Raw genomic sequence first — 20,971 nt, 5'->3', positions numbered from 1 at the left:
GATGTATGTGCCCCATCCTCTGTTTTCTTTGAAGTCTTTAACTGGCCCTGGCCACATTGCAGTCTGATAGCTGGACTGTCGCTTACACATATTCAGCTTTTTTCTGTCTGAGATGAGCCTCTCACCCATCCCAACATCCTTAGTATTGTCTGAAGAGGGAATATCTGGTTTAAACATAATTTGTCAGGCACAATTAAAAATACAGTTACATGGGTTCAAGTGACTCTGGCCTTTAAGTGTTGCTATCACCTTGTTTCCTATTGTTACTTTGCCATGTAGGAAAATCTTACATTTCCCAACTTCTAAACTGCAAAAAGATCACAAGTACTGATATGTCTGAATGCTCAAAATCAACTTTAGTACTTGTAATGACGATGGCACTCTAGGCAAAATTATAAAGGATCACTAATGTGATAAAAATACATTTCACATATGCTTACATTTAAAATATTTCTTCACTATTCTGAGCCATCAGGATACAAGGTTTGAATTTTTTTGTTTTGTTTAATTCCAGTTTTAGCTTGTAAATCCTGACATCTTTATACTGTTGTCAATTTCATCTCCATGTGTGAATTCTGCCTTATAATATATTTTATTTCAGTCTTTACATCTGTTTCTGAGATCTTAACATTTATGGATTACTTGTATTAAAACAGCCAGTAGTGAGCCTTTGAATGACATGAGCCCAAATAATATTTATACTACAGTTGGTATACTATGTTAAGGTAGTAAAGCAATTTGAAATTACTTTGCATTGCATACCTTGTTTTACATTAAAACTGTGTTGGGTATGTCAATGCCAAACATGATGAAGGATAGGAAAAAGGACTGAACCAAAGCTGTTAAAATAACAAACAATTTTGGTCTTCAAATGTTATCAGGAAAAAACAACAGATATAACAAATACTGTAACAAAAAAAATAATGTTTATTCCTTTAAAAAAGTTTGTGCACAGTAGGAAAGGAAAGGTAGGTGTTTTAAAAACAGAGGCTTAAACATCATGAAAAGAGTATGGCTGAATGTAATCCCCATATCCTTTAAGGGCCTCTCCAAATGCATGCACGTTCAATTAAAAAAGTCTTTTTAAAATATAAAGTTTCTTCATATTTGTGCACATAATGCTGAGCTTGTCATCAAAACAAAGTGTATTGCTCTTTTCAGAAGCAGCTAGGAGCATTTCATCTCAGCAACAGTCAAAAGCAATTCCATAGTCAACACATAACATTAAAACCTCAACACTGATATGTCCATTGATATAACAAAACCAATGTGTACAGTGTTGACAATGGATGTCTTATATTGTGATTGTTGGTAAAATCTTGACATTTTCAGAACCAAAACTCTGAGACAAACACATGGACGTTGACGATGTTATGGCCAGAGTCGCCCTGAATTGTCAGGTTGCGCATAGATAGCTTGAGTACTGTCATCGCTGGACCAATCAGAGGCTTCACCTGGCGAACAATACCTGGAAAAGACAAAGATGAATGAGAAAAAGTAGTATGGCTAAATGTGTAGATCCGTGCTAAGCAAGACTACTTGTTGTATCATGACATGTCTCAATAATCTCAATAAACAAAAAAAGAATTATTTTGTTCAGAAGCTTGAGAGTTGGTTAGCTTAAGGAACTACAATCAGTCAGAATAATTTTCCTCAAAGAAACTGTTGTCATTGTGGAGTCTTTTTGTCTTTATTAATGTAGTTCTGTGTGTTTTAAATATGGTTTCTTTGTTCACCCTAGTGATATCTAGCTCTGGATAGTTTGGGTTTATAGTGTTGAGGATCAAAGTGTTTGCTCTTACCTCACTACAATTAAGGACAGTTTGTGATTGTATTTGTAATTTACCAGCAAAAGTGAAAAGACAGTAACATGTAGTCACAAGCTAGTCACAGCTTGCTTTAACTAGCCATTCTTCAGTCGTTAATTTCACATGTCTGATAGCTCTGTCAGTCTTGCATATCCTTAAATTATCTGTCTAGACAGGTTGCATAATAGCTTAGAACATATTTTTGAGTTTCAAGCTTATTTTCTTCCAACTTCAATAACTGAATTTGCAGCATACTATGGTTATACACATCTAGAGTCTTAGGACATGAAGTTTAATCAAAATTGAATTTATAAACTACTAATTTACAAAAACAGTTGTCTCAAGGATGCTTTATATTGTAAGATAAAGACCCTATAATATTATTATAGAGAAAACCCAACAATCAGACAATCCCCTATGAGCAAATACTTGGCAAGTGTAGGAAGGAGGAACTCCCTTTTAACAGGAAGAGACATGTGGTGGAACCATGATCAAGGAGGGCCAGCCATCTGTCATGACTTGTTCAGGGGTGAGGGTAGAACCTGAAAGCTGAGGGAAGTCCCTTAGCAGACTAAACCTTTAAGTTTCTAACCCATAGGTTTTTATCAAAAATCAAAGTCTTAAACCTAATTTAAAAGTACAGTTAACTCTGCTCACAACTGTGCAGCAATGCACAATTCGAACCACATCATCAAGTTCGCCAATGACACGACTGTGGTGGGTCTCATCAGCAAGAACAAGTCAGAATACAGAGAGGAGGTGCAACAGCTAATGGACTGGTGAAGAGTTGTCAAGAGCACCAAATTCCTTGGTGTCCACCTGGGGGAGAACCTCCCCTGGCCCCTCAATACCAGCTCCATAACTAAGAAGGCCCAACAGCATCTCTATTTCCCACAGAAGCTGAGAAAAGCCCATCTCCCACCATCCATTCTCACCACCTTCTACAGAGGGACTATAGAGAGCATCCTGAGCACGCACACCTTCATACATCAAGTTGCTTTTTGCATACTTCTCAGACTTTTGCACATTTCTATTGCACTGTTGTGTCTGCACTGTCTTGTGTCTGTATCATTCTGTTCTGTATGGTGTTGCACTGTCTTTGTTTTGTTTTGTTTGCAATTTTTGCACATTGCACCTTAAGTACTCCGGTGCTTATTGTCTGTTATATGTCATATGTGGCACCATGGTTTGGAGGAACGTTATCTCATTTCACTGTGTACTGTAACACTGCACGTGGTTGGAATGACAATAAAGCCACTTGACTTGACTTGTGTCTTTCCCAAATGCAAACTGGAAGCTGGTTCCATGGGACACAGGGCGAACAGTTGAAAACTGCCTCCCATTCTACTCTTGGAAAGTCTAGGAAACATTAGTAAGCCAGCAGCCTGAAATTGAAGTGGTCTATTGGGATAGTATAATACTATGAGGTCTTTAAGGTAGGATCATTCAGGACTTTATATGTAACAAAAAGGATTTAACAGTAAGTCAGTGAAGAGAAGCTAATACAGTATGTGAGATGTATAATCTTTCCTTCTAGTAGTGCTCTCACTGGGGTACTTTGGATCTTTAAAATATCCTGATGATAAGGAATTACAATAGTCCTGCCTAGAAAGAGTAGTATTACAGCAGGATTTTCCAAATTTTAGCAAAACTGTGTAGACGAAAGGAGGCAGACCTAGATATTTGATTAATGTGTCATATCCTATACAAAAATGACTCCAAGATTCCTCACAGTAGTATAAAACTTTGTTAATTTGTCTGGATTTATAACTTTAAAACAACATAGGTTTTTATGTTTTTTAAAGGGACATGTACACAGGAAGCAATTCTGTGGTTCCCTGGTTATATAACCCTCTAATGTATAAGTCAATCAACTGTCATGTGTTAATCAGAATCAGAATCAGAATCAGAATACTTTATTGATCCCTGGGGGAAATTATTTTTTGTTACAGTGCTCCATTTTAAACCAACATTAAGACAAGACAGACAATACGCTAACTAAGAATAGTACAATATATACATATATATACATACATACATACATAAGTCACTTATAAATAAATAGCTGGAAAAGAAACATGTGTAGTTGTAGCAGCAAACAGTGTGTTAAGTGGATGCGTTGTACAGGGAGATGGCCACAGGCAGGAATGATTTCCTGTGTCGTTCAGTGGTGCTTTTCGGTAATCTCAGTCTCTCACTGAACGAGCTCCTGTGACTGACCAACATGTCATGGAGTGGGTGGGAGGTGTTATCCAACATTGTCTTTATCTTGGACAGCATCCGCCTCTCCGACACCACCTTGAGGGAGTCCAGCTCCATCCCCACAACATTGCTGGCCTTACGGATCAGTTTATTAAGTCTGTTGGCATCTGCGACCCTCAGCCTGCTCCCCCAGCATGCAACAGCATAGAGGATCGCACTGGCCACCACAGACTCATAGAAAATCCTCAGCATTTTCTGGCAGATGTTGAAGGACCTCAGTCGCCTCAAAAAATAGAGACGACTCTGGCCCTTCCTGTAAAGTGCTGTGGTGTTTTTAGCCCAGTCCAGTTTATTGTCAATGTGTACTCCAAGGTATTTATAGTCCTCCACAATGTCAACACTGACCCCCTGGATTGAAACAGGGGTCAAGTGTTTCCTGGTCTTCCTGAAGTCCACGATCAGTTCCTTGGTCTTTGCCACGTTGAGCTGCAGATGATTCTGCTCACACCACGTGACAAAGGAGTCGACCACAGCCCGGTCACGTGGTGTGAGCAGAATCATCTGATCTAATCAATGATATTATTTGCTCTCACAGGTAGTGGGTTCAACTCCTTCCCTTCAAATTGAGAAAGTTTTAATTCAGGACTCACTCAGTTTGCATTGCCAGTGGTTAATTTTTTGTTGGGACTCGCAGTCAGAGAATATCATTAAGTATCTACTATCTGGGGCTCACCCCATCACTGCAAATCACTTCCTGTGTGATTAAGACATGTCTGCAGTTTAAATAATTGATTTGTGCCGTTTGGCTTCATTAACAAAGATGACTATCATTTGAACAACACAAACTTTGTAGTATTTTTTTTATATCTGCTAAAGGTTTTATGTATTAAATGAAAACTATTGGACCCAGCACAAAACCTTGTGGAACTCCATGACTAGATTTCATTTGTGAAGAAGGGTATACCTTATGTTTTACCATCCACTGACTGAGATCTATTGATCCATCCACAAAAAAGGGATGAATCAATAGATGTTTCTTCAGTAGGAAATATTTAACTGTTCATTAATCAGGCTTTTGAGCAACAGATTTGGGAGTTTTTTAGCTCTATTCTTCACTGTCTGTGCAATCAGGCCTGTCAACTCAAAACAAAAAGTCAAACTGAATATGCAGAGATTCTATGTTCTCTCCCTCCTTTTCTCTCACAATGCAACGATTAATAAATTATAAAGTGTATATGTGACTTGTTTTCTGTCTTGAGATTTTGGCCTAGATATTGACCAGCAAACCTATTAAAAACAGAGCATGTTAACTACCAGACACCATGATGGTAATAGATGCTACTGTAGAAACAAATATGTATAGTTAAAGATCACTATAGCAAATGAAAAGTTCTGAATAACAAAGTAAAATGAGGCACAGTTCAAACCACCGCACGCAAAGCTAACATATCACAACTCTATCAAAACTATGTCATTGAGAATAGAGTGGAGGCTGGAAGTTGGGTCGATCTTTAAAGAACAGTGAAGTAATCATCAATGAATACTGAATAGCATTTATTGCTTAAAATGCATTTCCCTACTTTTTTGGCATCAGCTGATCAATTTAGATGAGTTTCAAATAACCTTTGCTGTTAATGAGCCAAAGATCTGCCAATGAACAACCCCATAAACAGAAGACACAGTGATATCATGGTAAAACAGATGGAAGAATAAACATACTGCAACAGAGCATTACTGAATCCCCATGGAATTCATTGGGTGCTCTTTTTAAGTGAACATGCGATTAGAGGGGGGAAAAATGCCAGTGTTTACACAAGCTGTCAACAGACTTTTCTCTGCAGAGGGCTGGGGACATTTCAGCTCTGGCCTGTTTGAACAGCTATCGGTGGTATAGTCAGGCAGCACAATCACCACACTGTCCTCCTATCACACCTTCAGCCACCCTCTTTCTTTTTCCCCATTTACTTCTGCTTCTCATACTCATCTGAGTCAGTAACATGTTAAAGCCTTTAGTAGGATGACTCAAGAGTTTAACTCAGCATGGATCAAAATGACAGATCACTGCCTAGATCACTATGAATTATGAGGCTCTTTCCTGTGGTACTTGTAAAAAAAAAAAAGGCAGTAAAATCCATTTGGTTGTCATTCACTACAGGGCAAATGATGATCCATTATGAGCCATGCACTGGGTCCTGTGGGACACTGGCATTGTATGATGGCCCCCCACTCACATATTCGCCTTTTTTTCCCTCCCTTCTCTTCCCTTCCTGAGGGGGGCTGGCGTTTGTGGCACCATCACTGTGGCCCACAAGGCTAAATGAGTCCCATGTGTTTGATGGAGGGGAGCAGTTGCAGTCACGCGATACAGCCATGGAGGCATTTCTCCAGGAATCGATCTTTAACTCTGGGAGGGGCAAGCTATAGGAACTTAGACTGGCGTCTCTCCTTCTCTCTGTCACTTTATTTTGCTCTCTTGTCCTTCTCCGAGCCAGGAATGTGGGCACACAACAGATTCCAGCAGATTCTGGTGATAAGCACTTGGAGAAGTGTGGAATGGGGCCCACTTCTACCAGGGTTGCCCCTTGTTTTGGTGTTTTGGGATTCTGTTGCGTAGTGACACTAAAGGGGCCCGGGTCTGAGATTTTATTGTTTCCAAACCATTAGCGTTGTCAGAGAGAACTAACCTTTTCTTAAACCTAACAACAGCTGCAATATTAAGAAAATAACTGACATGGAAAAAGAGATTGGATTTTGAGTCGGAAAATTATTTTCAGACATAAGCCAGCTGAGATGGCATGCAACGCCAGTGGAGTTAATCAGTGCAAAGGTTCATTCTTTGCTCATTTGCTTAAATCAAACGAGATCTGATCAAAAGCTTCCGTCCTGGGATGAGCAATCATGCAATGAAGATGAGTAAGTTGTTATGAGCACAATATGGACCACCGCAAGGACAGATGGGTTTAAGTCCACATTAAGGGCATTTTTAAAAAATGTTATTATTGCATTAATTGTGGCCTATATCTAATTACGGCTAAACACTTATAATCAGGGCCAGCTGAGGTTAAGTTTTCCATTAAAACTCCAGAGGATGGTTTCCGTGAAAAGTAAAACAAAAAAAATCTTACCACATAAATAAATAACAAAAACACAGAGACTAAACTAAACTAAAATTTATTTAGGGCATCTAAACAAGGCTATGTGGTATGTGTGTCGGCCCCATTAGAGTTTTGTAAATTTGTTTGTGGTCTAATTAGCACATGCAGAGTGCAAAAGTGTGCTGTCCGGAATTTTTGCAATGGCTCGTCCAAATCCTTCAGTTTTCTCAGAGCATTTGAAAAGAAACATGAACCATGGTTCAGGGTTCCTCACTTCAGATTTTGGAATTTCTTTTAATCCTATATATGTTCATCTATATAAGATGTGCCACAGTTATCTTGCACACCTCATGTGAACTATTTTTTGTGAACCTTGAGGACAAGAAAGGGTCATTATGTCATTATACTGTGGGCTTAAGCGCCCAACTCTGCACGAAGTAGCGTGATACCATAGTCGTTTTACATGACCTCTCGGAAGCCTCAGCGAAATCCCAACATGATGACTTTGTGTTTCCGTGAGCTTCCCATCAAAAGCACAGTGGTATCCTCAGTGAAGGCAAAGCATCAGCTAACAGCTGGGCCTCAACGCACTCACAGCGAACCTGAGGTGAAACCACAACCACATACGCATCTTTAACATTTCTTCCAAGCTATAAGGCAAAGGGCCAACATCCACATAACAGGTTGACTTTGATTTGCTGCAATGCCACCTGAGATTCATATAAATAAAGACGGGAAGGTTTTCAAACCTCTACAGCTGACAGCATGCCTTGTGACTGGGTTGCAAAGTTGCAAAGTAATGCCGGAAAAGTTTGTGGTGTCTTTCCAATTCTTTGAAGTATCTGCCGCAGGGTGCAAAGGTGACCCCACTGGTTTTTAACAGCCACCATCACACTAAACCCTAACAGCTGTACAGTTTGTCCACTCCCCAGAAGCATCCCACCACACAATAAAGTAGCCTCCCATGAAGAAAACAGTCCTAAATAAACACATAGTAGTAGCAGAGACGCTGCCCCCAAAACAAAGTGAAGCAAATGCCATCCTTCATGGCCACGAGGTCTGCAATATTGAAGGGTTACATGTAAACAGTACAATTTCGGGGTTTTCTGGTTTCTACAACTCAGCAAGGAAGTGTATGACAAAATCCAAAATGAACGGGTTTAACACCAGAGACAAATGAAAAGTATGCATTGGCTTCACCGCAGTATTGTATAATGACATGCTGGTTGTGGTGCTATGCATGCTCACTGCAGTGAAACCCCTGGAGAGCATCCAGGTGCTGTACAAAGTTCCAGTATACAAAGAGGGTACTGGAGGACATTCTTGAGCACCCTCACTGTAGTAACTGTGAGATCATCCGGATCTCTCACTGATGTACCAAGTGCATCTCTTACTGATTCACAGCTGCTGGCATTTGTATAAACAGAGCAAAGAGTGGTTTCTTTTTCAATAACTCTTTTTTACTGCCTGAAAGGTTTTCTCCATAAAAACTCGAAGGCAAGCCAAAGAAATTGCTAACTAGCTCCCTTGTTACCCCATTAGTAAAACAAGCAATTTCAGTTTTGATAACCCTTCAGTTTGGCTGAAATATAATACATTCAAATGTCCCGGCGCGGCAGGATAATCAACTGTACGAAGACAGCGTACAGACCCCTCAGGGTCTGACTTTGTATTTATCTTCTGACTGGTGCACTGATGGCCACTCAGGTCAGGCTGTCCAAACACAACTCTGACCACTCCAAAGAGGGAGTGGGACCCATGTATACCCCATCCATGTCTGTGTGGCTTGGTATTTTAAGGCCAATTAACAGTGATTCACTGTTGGACAGTGGCACGCATGGGCTGTGACATCACTGAAGTGGCCTTAGGGAACTGGTTGGTTCTTTTCTTGGACTTTCTGTTTTAGCAGTTGTGGGCCAGAGCAGCTGAGATGACATAACATGCACCATTATCTTTACCACAACCTTTGCACTACATTACAACTGACCTTTCAAAGCGAAAAACCATAGCTCAGGGGCATAAAATAGACTTGAATGTAGACTAAATGGATAAAAGCGTATGTGAGGAAAAACTGCCCTGTTTGCATTTTAAATCATTGCACTTTATCATGCATTAGAACTGAAGTATACAGCGTGTTCATGAGCTTTTAGCGCACTTTGCTATCTATCTGGGCAAGTCACATCATGAGCGTGGATTAAAAACAGGCATTAATTTTGGGAATTGAGTGGTTAACTAAACACAGTTGGTTTTTCTTAAAAACACAGTGCTGGAAAGCAAAGAGTAATGATGAGTGTAAATTAAATGGATCACCAAAGCACGGGAGATAAGTGTATCATAATGAATTATTGCGACAGTTTTATTGCGAGCAATGTGTACTATATGTGTTCACACCAGTGTCTTGGTAACTTGACTTACTGACTGGGTACGCAGAATGTCTGTGTGAGCTTGACATTGCTGCATCGCTATCTCTTCATCAGTACATTTGAATGCGGTGGACCACCCGAGCGGAGCGCTGTGTGTTTGATTGTGGGATTACTGTGTGGAGGAGAACGTGTTTTGATTAGCCATACTGTAATCTCCCGACAGGGATTCTTCGTGGGCTTGGCGCACTCTGGTGGGCCGTGTAAAGATCCAGCCAAATAACAGCCTCGCTCGAAGCAGAGCGGCGTGTTGTCTGCTTATCTCCACAGCTGTCCTCAGCTTCTCACCAGCAACAGCCACAAGCTAGAGCTGCAGGCTTCACTGGCTCAGAGGCGGTCATGTCTCACACAGAAGGTTCACATTCCGCCAGTCACTGTGGACGGCAGCATCGAAGACCACGACTACCTGCACAGAGGCGCTTTGTCCATGGCTACCTCGCTTGCTGCCAACATCGTGCCAATGGGAGTGCGAAAGATATTTATCTCTGGACATCGTATAAACCACTAAGGCATATTTCCACCTGCCTTTCAAACTGGAATGGAATTTAGCCCCAGCGTCTCAAACTCACAGATTCTCTACATCATGGCTGTGATTCATAAACAAAGTCATTACGTAATCTGTTGCCATCCAGCAAGATAAACATCAATACTACACAATAAAATCTGTTTTTCCAACTTAAAAGAAGAAGAAATGCAGACAGCAATGATTAATGGCACATTAAAATCCTTCCATGACAAATAATTACTCATGAAGAGGAGTCATTTGAACAAATCCAAGGCATGACTAAATGTGTGGTGACTGGTTCATTCAATGGTTGGCTACTGATTGTGTTGTACATTGGATTTACACACAAGGATCCTGGTCAGGGGTTTGGCTGTGTCAACTGAAAGTGGAGATTGCATAGCATAAGAGCTGTGGCTGAATGTATAGTTACTTATAGTTAAAGCGGTCACATGAAGAGAAGCCTTCTCAGTAACAGTTAAAATCAAAAGAACGCTTCCATGCTCTCTGAGCTGGCCTTGATACGTGGTGATAGAAAAAGCATGACCATTCTTGGATGATAGTTCGCTGGTAGACAATCAAACAAGGGAACTACCAGCATTTTATTAACACCTCAAACCACGCTCGTGCTTCCAGCTGAAGCCACCGAGCCAGTGTTTTTAAAAGCAGGATTCATCTACCCTCCCGCTGACTGCCAGAGTCAATCACCCCGTCATCAACCCGACTCAAACAACCTGCCCCTAATCAAAATCAATGACTGCTTCCAACACTTTTTGACGGGTGACAAATAAAACACTTTGGAGAATCTGGTGTTTGTCTACCTGAAGAGATGTTTCTTTGTGTGGTCGCTGTTGCGCTACTGCTGTGGTCATCCTGGGAATTTGTCCACGTCTGATTGGTTGTGATTATGTTTTCCAAGTGCTGAGGGATGTCTTTGTTTGCACAGATGCATCAGGGTTGTTATCCAGATGTGACAGAGCTGTTGAAGCCAGTGATGGATGACCGGGAACTATGAAAGAGCGGTGTGGTTCTTACATTGTGGTGTGTTCTCAGCCAGTGCTGTACATGTGCGTGTGTGTGCTTGCGCGTGTATGCGTCCGTGCATATGTCTACGGCTACACCGCATGCATGTGCGCGCTTTTAAAGTTGATGGGTTTTAAAATAGGGAGTGAAAGGGAAAAGAGCAGCAGCCAATCAGACCTTTTTAAGAATCACTTTTTTTCGAGTTAGCAACAGATTCTGTGGACTGCTAATTGCCTCTTTTGTCCCGTTCAATAACACAAAAAGTGGCCAAAAATAATGACCGAAGTCAGTTTGAGTTCACACACTTGTTCATTAGTGGAGCCTCAATGTCTGCTACTCTTCACATCCCACCAAGCTGTAATACCACTGTTGGAGACACACTGGAGATACTGGAAACTAAGCTTCCTTAAGTGACACGTCAGCTAGCCTCACAATGGTTATGCAACAGCTGCATCTGCGAGCCAAAGCACCAGCAGCACAACCCACTAAATAAAACCAAGAGGGCCTTCATCACACCATGGACACCACACTTCACAGCAAGTAGTCAGTGACCAAAGGCTCCAGTGCGCAGGGCCTCAATTTGGATACGTGATGGGCAACTGGTGCTAACATGCAAGAGCTGCATCCAATAAGCATCCAATGGGTTTGGGAGAGAAGTGGCTCCTCACAAACAGGCCTTTCATGTGGTCGTCAGTTTAAGTGCTCTAATGCTCGGCGAGACACTGAGGCCTAGTGCAGGGAAATGGAACAATACATTTAACCACATGAAGCACAGCGCCCAGGATTACTTCTGCACATATTTTCTCTCTCCCGGCCTCTTTGACTGAACTGCAGTCTCTCGCTTTGTCTTTCTCTCCATACGCTTTTGCTCTCTTTGCTCTCCCTCGCGCAAACACACGCTGCCCCTGCAAATGAGCACCGCTATAAACAGGGAATTTCTCCTAAACCCTCTTTATACACATGCACACAGACGTGCACAGTGGATGACACATTACAAAACAGAGCTTATCGTTCATGTAGAATTACACCGTTGTGCATTCCAAGAAAAATACACCACTCGCAAGACAGTGCAATATAATTATAATTGGTTTTACAGGAATTTATGTGAGTTATTGCTGGTGATAAACTGGTTTTTTTTCTCTCCCATGTCTTTGGGTGTATTTGATAAGTACACATCTGTTTCTGCAAGTGCATGAAAGAGGAACACTTGCGTGCTCGCACCAGTCTGGCCTTAACCAGTGACAGCCACACACTCTCTCCTCCTCCTTCCCTCCCTTTAATTCTTTAAAGACAGATGTGCATACTGACAAGCCATCCCTTCATCCATCACTCGGAGAAGAAGAACAAGGAGAAAAGGAAGAAACTATACTTCATCTACCAACCCTGCCTGCATCTCAACACACCAACTAAACAAAAACACCTAAGCAGGTCCAACAATGTGTCATCTCAGGGCTGAGAACGCCCTCATCCTCCCTCAGCCAAGGCTCAGTTCTGCTCCTCTACAGACACCACCAGTAGCCTTGGGTCACCACCACACTAAAGTATACCAATGGCTTCTACCCAAACATCTGTTGTTGTTACACACCGCTGGAGATGGTATCTGCTGCTCCTACTTGAAACAGTGCAAATCCTTTTTTTTTTTTGTGCATAGTGGCAGCTACTGACCAGGTAGTTATGATGAATTGCCTGTCAACAGCAATTAATCATGCACACATGCATACGAACACACAAATGTAGATTTATGCCCTCTATTCTTGCACGTTCAGGCCACCATAACTTATTGTGGAAAATAATGATCTTTGGGATAAGCATAGCCATGGATAAGTGAATTAAATGGTACTTTGCTTAACCACAAGACTGTGAAAACCGATGCCAAATATTTGGTCAGGCAGAAACAGGCCTTTGTCTGTCTCAGAGAGCCACTCAGAGGACAGCTCGCCGAGCACAGAGACACGAGGAGCCCCCGTGAAGACGATGACAGCTACATGATGCCACCACGCTGCAACGACCATAACAAGCTGCGTCAGATGTACTTATGTCAATACATTCATCGTGAATATATTTTTGTGCTGTTTTGTTCTTGCACTTTTTAAATGCACACATGTGCGTTTGATTTGTTGTAAAATAGATATATATATTTCAAAATGAGATGAGGTCAGAAAAACCACCTCCTTTGTCAAAAAGAAATTGCAATTTCCAGTCACAGAGACCATCGGGTGGTATGTGTTACACGTTAAAGTCACTCTTGTCTGAATGTGCTATTGGTTCACCCAGACAAGCAAAAAATACCCTGTACTCACCCACATACAGCCCATTCTCCACTCGCTTGATGATGTCGAAGGCGTTGTCCACGTTGCCCTCCAGGATGTCAAACTTGACATCGTAACTCCCGAAGTTATAGGACCCGTAGGCTGGCACTGTTGTTCTCAGGAAGACGATCTCTGATGAATTATTCAGGGAGAAGAAGTTAAGACAGTGGGATTGCTGTGCAAAGCCGGTCCCAACTGTTGTTTTTTCTGAATTTAATTTTTTTTTAAAGAAATACAATAAAGTGTGTGATGACAGTGCTTGTGTTCGTGATAGTCAGAGAAACCTTAAGGATTTTTAGCACTAGTTCTTTACACTCCAATTCAGGACATATGAGGAATGACAAGAAGTGACACTGAGAACGGCTGTGTCTGAAACACACACTGCATGACAGCCAAAAGATGCTTATCAGCTGTCGCAACCTGCAAATGATTACAGTTGTTACATATGTGGCAGCAGTTCTCTGGGGAAAGCCAGCTAAAACTGTCTTCCACTGAGGACTTCATGGAAAAGCTCATTTGGGTGTCAGAGGCAGCCGTACGGATTCTGGCAACTGTACAGAAAGCAGTTGATGGGAGCTCAGAGATTAAAGCAGATAAAATTAAGATAATAATAATAATAATAATAATAATAATAATAATAATAATAATAATAATAATAATAATAAGAAGAAGAAGAAGAAGAAGAAGAAGAAGAAGAAGAAGAAGAAGAAGAAGAAGAATGACACTGAAAAAAAGATGAGATTTGGAAAGAAAGATAAACATTTTTTAAACTTGGTGATGCTAAAGGAATTCTTCCAGTCCAGAAAAAAATTTATAGTCATGGTAAAAAGAAAAAGCACCTCTGACAGTTTAGTGTATCAAGACATAATATTAATTTTTTTTTTAAATCATCTGGTTTAGAATAGGTGTTAAAATCATTCAAGAACAACATGATATGAACAAAAACACTTGACATATTAATCATTATATTCCATAAAAATTAATCCAAAATGCAGAAGCAGTGAAAAACTAAGGAATTAAGAGGGTATACGTGTAAGTAGCAGCCACATGCTGTTAAATCAAATGTACTGCATGTGTTGTTGTTCATCTGAGGTTGGATTGAAAGACCTGCTAAGGTCTTTTTTTATTATTATTATGACCGAGGCAACTGTCTATCTGTGTGACATATATGAAACAGGAGAGGAGGAGGAAATGAAAGTCAGTAGAAGTAGAGTACATGTGTGTGAATGAGAGGGAGACAGGTGTAAAAGGGAACAGGCAAGGAGTGGAGATTGTGAAGGTAGATTTTAGGTGGAGTTTAAATGCCAATGCACAGTCCAACCCAATGCACAGTGCAGATGAGAGATGAAGAGAAGAGGGGAGGCATGGTGGAGACAAGTGTCAGGGGTAATTTTGTGACAGAAGAATAGCAGCAAAGATGAAAAGAATGGTTTACCAAATGATGTATATTTTGGTGATGGCGACTTTAACAAAAAGACAGGAGGCCAAACTGGATGTGGCAGGGCTGTAAATGCTAATGCGTTGGTAGTGAGCAGGGAGGACAGAATTAGAAATGAGTACATTAGAGAGACAGCTCGGGTTGAGCAGTTTGGAGACAGTTAAGAGGTTTGGACACATGCTGAATGAAAATAATAAGAAGATATGTATATAAAACAGCAGCCAACCGCTTAGCTTCAGAGACCACAAGATATCGGCACATTGAAAATCTTTTTCTTTAAATAGAAAAAACCCCTCTTGTGTTTAGTGCTTTATTTACTGGATTATGTACCTTTTGTGTGACTATTCAAAGAATAGTCGTGTACCTACCCTCAGGCCTTGGTAGTTCTCTGAAAGTAGGCAGGGAAATGAAGGTGTGTGACACTGAGTGCATGGGGTCCAGAACGCAGGCGATGTTATTGGGCTGACAGGACTTTACACAGCGAACAACTTCAGACCGTTCAAGCCTCGCCGCTCTGAAGAAGTGAACAAACATACTTACCCACCAAAAACAAAACAAAAAATAATTGGAAAAGAAAACATGCACAGCCTCTGACCTTTTAGGTTCTGCTTGCTTAAAGCTAACCACCTTAGAACAAATCAGGGCAGCGCGATGCTGTTGCACAAACACTATTTGAATGAGGCAGAAGGGGCACTGAATGTAGCGCTCGGCACAAGAAAACAATCAAATTCTTCAAATTCTATGTGGTTTGGAAGAATAATAAACCAACAATGGCTAAGGCTCATGCCACAGTCAAACTTTGTAGCTTGTGGAGACTTGTGCTGTCATTGATGTCTTTCTGATCCACTATTTCAAGCTGTGTGGGAAATGAATTACTACATTTACAGAATGATCCACAACCTGCTCAGGAAAATATTTGGATTTGCAGAGCATCCCCGGCTTCACATCAGATAATCTCTTGAGGAGGATTTATGGGGAAAGGGAGTGTTCTAAAAGACTCCTAAATTGTAAGCCACATGACTAGACAACTCCCCAGCCTCTCCCCAGGGCAGCTCTCATCCTATTATTTAGGGCTTTGTTTATTCCACAGACTAATCAGTGACAGGTCGGAGGGATTGGAGTGCCTCTACTGGCTCCTAAAGCTAACGCCACCTGAAACATCACTATTAACTACCTGTCTGCTACATAAGACAGCTTTTTTAGAGAGGTTTCTAAGGCATTAGCAACCCCATAAATCAAGAGTTTGAAAACTTGTGATCATTTGGGAACTTTTGGAACAAAATAAAAGCCTTGATTATGACATTCAAGATGTTAAACTCAAGCTGAGCCTTGCTTGAGTTTAACAAAGGAGGCAAGTCAGTACACGGTTACACTGGGTTATGAAAACATCCATGTTGTCATGTATAAGTCCAGTTAATGTGCATGGCAGCCATATAGCCACACTGTGAGTCATGCCCGTGGATCTCTGGCGCTCCTCGGGGGACCTATCTGCTGCAGCTCAAAGCTCAAGCCCAAGCTTGGGTTGCAGGGCTCCTTTCATGGAGAGCGAGGAGAGAAGCCCCTGACAAAAAGTCAAGCCACCACTGGGTAGGGGCTTGTAATTAGCAATTAGCGGCGGGTCCAGGTTTTGCTCTGCTCTGGGCCAAACCCACAAAATGTTCTCCTAGTTTATAATACCACGGCCTGAGCTGCAGAAAGACCCAAGTGGGGCTCTAGAGGATGAGGTGAAAGCTGTTGGGGTAGAGAGTAAATTTATGAGAAGACAATGACCTAGAGTGAACTGCCCCCCCCCCCAACCCTAACCCTTTTACACTCAGATGGGCTCTTCAAAGCAGAGGCATCAGCTCAATGTAATTACAGTTCAGTGTAAAAACAAAAAAAACTTCTACGTCTTCATTTGTGAATATGTGTGCATTTATTTCATGCACACACACTTGGACACACATGAACATATGCGCGCCTTCTCCATGTCCCCATGCCTCACGTGGCCCAGCCCAGGAGAAAAAAACCCCAATATTCTCAGACCAGAAAGAAAAACAGACTTTTTTGGATGAAAGTCTTCTGGTCAAGTGTAGGGCCTTTTATTTTTTTGGTAATTATTATTTATAGTCAGCACATTGATAACGCCCCAACACAAACACTGCAGGGCATCATTCATTTTGTGCGCGGTGATGTTGCTGTACCGCAAATTGTTCAGACCACCGGCCAGAGCCCAGAGCCCCATAACTCAATGTCAAAAGGGGAGGAAAAAACTCCTGTACGCCACTAGACTCTTATTTTAAGGCTATCCCCAACAGGGACCAAGTGCATCCTTACTAGCCCAAACGTTCGGGACAGGAGGAACCTGAGAAATCTGCATTTACAGTTATTAAAAGCCACAGCCGCTCAGGCAGCACCCTCACAGCATGTCAAGCTATTTATAATCTCCGCTGGTGCACATTTCCCCTCTCCTTTCCCACTGCATCTCTTCTCATGTCACTTACTCAGCCTTCATTTGGAATTGTCTGTCTGTGTTGGGGTTTGCACCCGCAGTATGCAGTGGAAATCTGTGCAACGGGAGCTAAAGAGATGTGCACGAAAAAAATCACTGGTAATGGTAAGTGACATTTGGGAAGCAGGAGTAACAATGCAAAGTCTGGTGTCAGTCTGGCTTACTGGAATTTGAAGGAGTGGAGTCACTCTAAGTACTTTATATATTACGTGTAGTTAGTGACTGAAGGTTTTGCTGTTTGCGATTTTTAACAGGTTTTTTTAAGCCAATGTTAAAGACAAAAATACAGCCTGGTTTGCACATATGTTTGCAGATATAATGCAGGAAACCCTTTAAAAAAAAAACAAGAAAATTAACTTTAATGGCATCTAATAACATTAATAAATGCTGTTTAGCACTAAAATGTTTAAAATACTAAAACACTTTCTTGTAATTGAAGAACTTTTTTTTTAATGACAAAACAGAATATACGCAATGTTCTGAAACTACTGGAATAATAGTAATATGAAACTTTGTGAGGGGAAATCTTCATGCCTCCATCTGTGACTTAGCCTCACATTCCAACTGCTCCCTTTGCTGTATTTGATTAAACCCCACAAAGCACCATTATCAAACACTGGTTTTAACTTGAACATGTGTTATTTCTATTGCAGTTTTAATAGAAAACTGTTCATCCAGCACATAAACCATAAAATACTGCAAAATGTCAGACTTTATCATGCAACCATCATCAAATTACACTCAGTTGTCGGCAGACTTGGGTTGTTACCATTTTGAGAGTTACACTGACCTAGAACGCCACCTACAGTGGCTTCTTTGACAATGCCTCACCTAAAAAGATGCATTCTGTTGGTCCTAATATAAACTCCTGAATAATAATCCATGTTTTTTTGTTTAAAACAAAAGCTTTATTGTGTGTAATGCTATACAACTACAAATTGTGATTGTTTTTCCTTCTGATTAATGTATTTTACAGTGTCATTAAAAAAATAATGTGCCATGTTTAATGTGCATTTATTAGGAGACAGAGTAGTATTTGAGTTCATTCATTTAAAAAACTGTAGTAGAAAAAAGCCTCAATAGCAGACAAGATAAAGGGGACAGCGGTACCATAGTTTTGGACCAGCAGTAGCCCTGAAAGGCCTGCACTTGCCAGAAACTCATGAAAATTTGAATTATATTTTTACCTGTACATGCTCTAACTATACTTAACTTGTGTAATCATTAATATATAGCAGGCTATATTGCATCACCATCCTTTACTCTTGCATGCATTTTGCAATTTTTCTGATTTCTTAGTGAGATTAAGTTAATATGCCACATCCATTTTAAGGGGGTAAAAACTTGTGCAAACCTATGAATCCCTTTTGTTTATTCTAGTAGGGGATTATAAGGTACTCTGGGCTCCTCCTGGGTAACAAACACCAGCACTTTAGCCAGGTATGTAGTGATTGTGCCATAGCGGCGCAGCCTCAGTTCCAGAGACAGCTCAAAGTCCTCTGGCTTGTTGATGAGCTTTGCCACTGACATCACACCACCAGTGGGCATCTGCTCAGTTCTGAAGAAGCCGCCCTCGTTGCCAGCTGTGATAGCAATGTGGATGTCATCGCCAGGCACGGTGTGGGAGGGGCCCATGCGGAAGATGGTGGTGAAGATGGGGATGTTGGTGGGGAAGGTGAGGTAGTAGTAGGTTATTCTCAGGGGCATGGTCAGGCACTGGACAGACTCATTGCAAAGCAAGCGTTCGCATCGACTGCAAAAGAAAAAAAAGAGATCGGAGGCAGGACGGGACAAGACGGAACAAAACGGGCAAAAAGAGAGAAAGAGAAAGGGAGATCAGGTGAAAATTTCATTTGCCGTGCATGGCATGCAGAGAAAGGAATTATCACTTTCAGTTATAGTGCCCTCTTTAGGATCATGCAAAACGTTCTGTCACTGGGTGCCTCCAAACAAGGGTGTGGGTGTACACACTGTCATCGTCATGTGCGCCAAAATTAAACTGAAAAACACCCATGTGCATGTCATCACTCGGAAACAGCAAAACATGCTACAGCCAGATTCATACTGAAATCATTCCAGCATTGAGCATACTGGACATGCAGGGGCTCTGATCCATATACAAACCAGGAGTGCTTTAAAAAGCCTGATATGTAAACTTAAAGCTCTTTAGATGGTGACTGTTTCAAATTTAACTATATGGAGCACAGACCGTGTTCTTTGAGTGTTGCATGAAACTATGTAACAAAACAGAAAATGTCCTGGCAATTGGTTATTTTATGCCTTTTTTTTTTTTTAAATGGTGATGGTCCATAAATAGTAATTGATAAATGCTAAAATTAAATATGTGGTTAAAAAAATACACGAAAAAAATGTGAAATTTACTATATTTTTACGAATTTGTTTTAATGTGTAATAGGGGTAAACTCATTCAATTTAATTCTGTCGTAACACAGACAACACAATCATAGTTATGCCTGTTCATAAACATGTCCCTGCTCAGCAAAGAATCTGCACCAGTTCAAATACTCACGTCTCTCCGACCCGTCTGTAATTGTTCGGACACTCGAAAGACAGGCATCTGAATCCTCCCTGTACATTGAAGCAGCTTTGATTCTCTGTGCACGTATGGCTTCCTGTCACACATTCATCAATATCTGAAAGACAAAAAAGGGTCTTAAAAGTCACTAACATGATTTTTTTCCCAAAGCTGGGGAAAAAGGGCCTCCAACAAACGCCACATGACTGCAACATGACATTACAGAGAGCTCACCCTGGCAGCTGCGCCCGTTTACCGCCAAGGTGTAGCCATTGACGGGGCAGGAACAGTGGAAACTGCCAGGCGTGTTGTGACAGCGGTAGGAGCAAATGTGACCTCCGGTGGGCAGGGCACATTCATCTATATCTGGAAACGTCAAAGAAAAAGGTGAATTTGTAACACATTCATTTTATTTATATACACATAATAAGGATGGCCAACCACCATTAATGTCTGATCCATATGTGCCACACATTAGCGTTCTCACATACGTCTCTGTCAGGTCATGTCTAGAAAAATTCAAGGCTGATCTGCATGTTTGAATGTTCCTATTTGTGGAAATTCGGCTAATACCCCCAACTCGTCACAGCAGATGGCCGCCCTGGGTTCTGGCAGATGTTTCTTCCTGTTAAAAGGGAGTTTTTCCTTCTCACCATCGCCAAGTGCTTGCTAATAGGAGGTCATCTGATTATAAGGCTTTTTTCTGTTTTTTTCTGCTATCCTTCTTTTATTGTAGGGTCTTTACCTTACAATGTGCCTCGAGGTTGTGATTTGGTGCTATACAATAAAATGTCAACTGAATTAAACTGAGTATCAGTTGCAGTTCACATGCTTCAACTTTACCTTCACAAGTAGTGCCATCTAGGTCACTGAGCTGGTAGCCACGGCGGCAGTAACACTGGTAGGAACCGTACACATTGGCGCACTCTTGACTACATGGGGTGCTCTCACACTCGTTCGAATCTGCACAGAGAAAGTATCAAAGTTAGCATCAAAATGTATGCGTGCATGTGTCTGTAATGCAATATTTACCTATTTATGGATAAAGAACAAGTAACTATGAAAGCTACCTAAAAAATATGACTCCTAGATTGATGACTGGTAAAATGCTACGTAGGCTGAAGATATACAGCAACATATTTCTTAA

General features: G+C 41.2%; 1 protein-coding gene across 2 annotated transcripts in view; it reads right to left on the bottom strand.

Moving 5' to 3' along the window:
- Window positions 1–935: 935 nt before the first annotated feature.
- Window positions 936–20,971, bottom strand: part of fbln1 (fibulin 1) — a 33,182-nt gene continuing 13,146 nt past the window's right edge. Inside the window, exons 12-17 of one of the 2 annotated variants that reach the window (XM_080876656.1) lie at window positions 20,668–20,787; window positions 20,059–20,190; window positions 19,819–19,942; window positions 15,166–15,311; window positions 13,351–13,491; window positions 936–1,468 (exon numbers count right to left, since the gene is read on the bottom strand). In XM_080876656.1, the coding sequence (XP_080732782.1) occupies window positions 1,329–1,468; window positions 13,351–13,491; window positions 15,166–15,311; window positions 19,819–19,942; window positions 20,059–20,190; window positions 20,668–20,787 (803 nt within the window). In that variant the 3' untranslated portion in view covers window positions 936–1,328. Of the gene's footprint in view, window positions 1,469–13,350; window positions 13,492–15,165; window positions 15,312–16,871; window positions 19,042–19,818; window positions 19,943–20,058; window positions 20,191–20,667; window positions 20,788–20,971 lie in introns of those variants that run through there. The other variant, XM_080876657.1, reaches the window with a different exon arrangement.

Source organism: Rhamphochromis sp. 'chilingali' (assembly GCF_963969265.1).
Source record: "Rhamphochromis sp. 'chilingali' genome assembly, chromosome: 2".
NCBI lineage: Eukaryota > Metazoa > Chordata > Actinopteri > Cichliformes > Cichlidae > Rhamphochromis > Rhamphochromis sp. 'chilingali'.
This window is presented reverse-complemented; position numbering and strand designations above follow the sequence as displayed.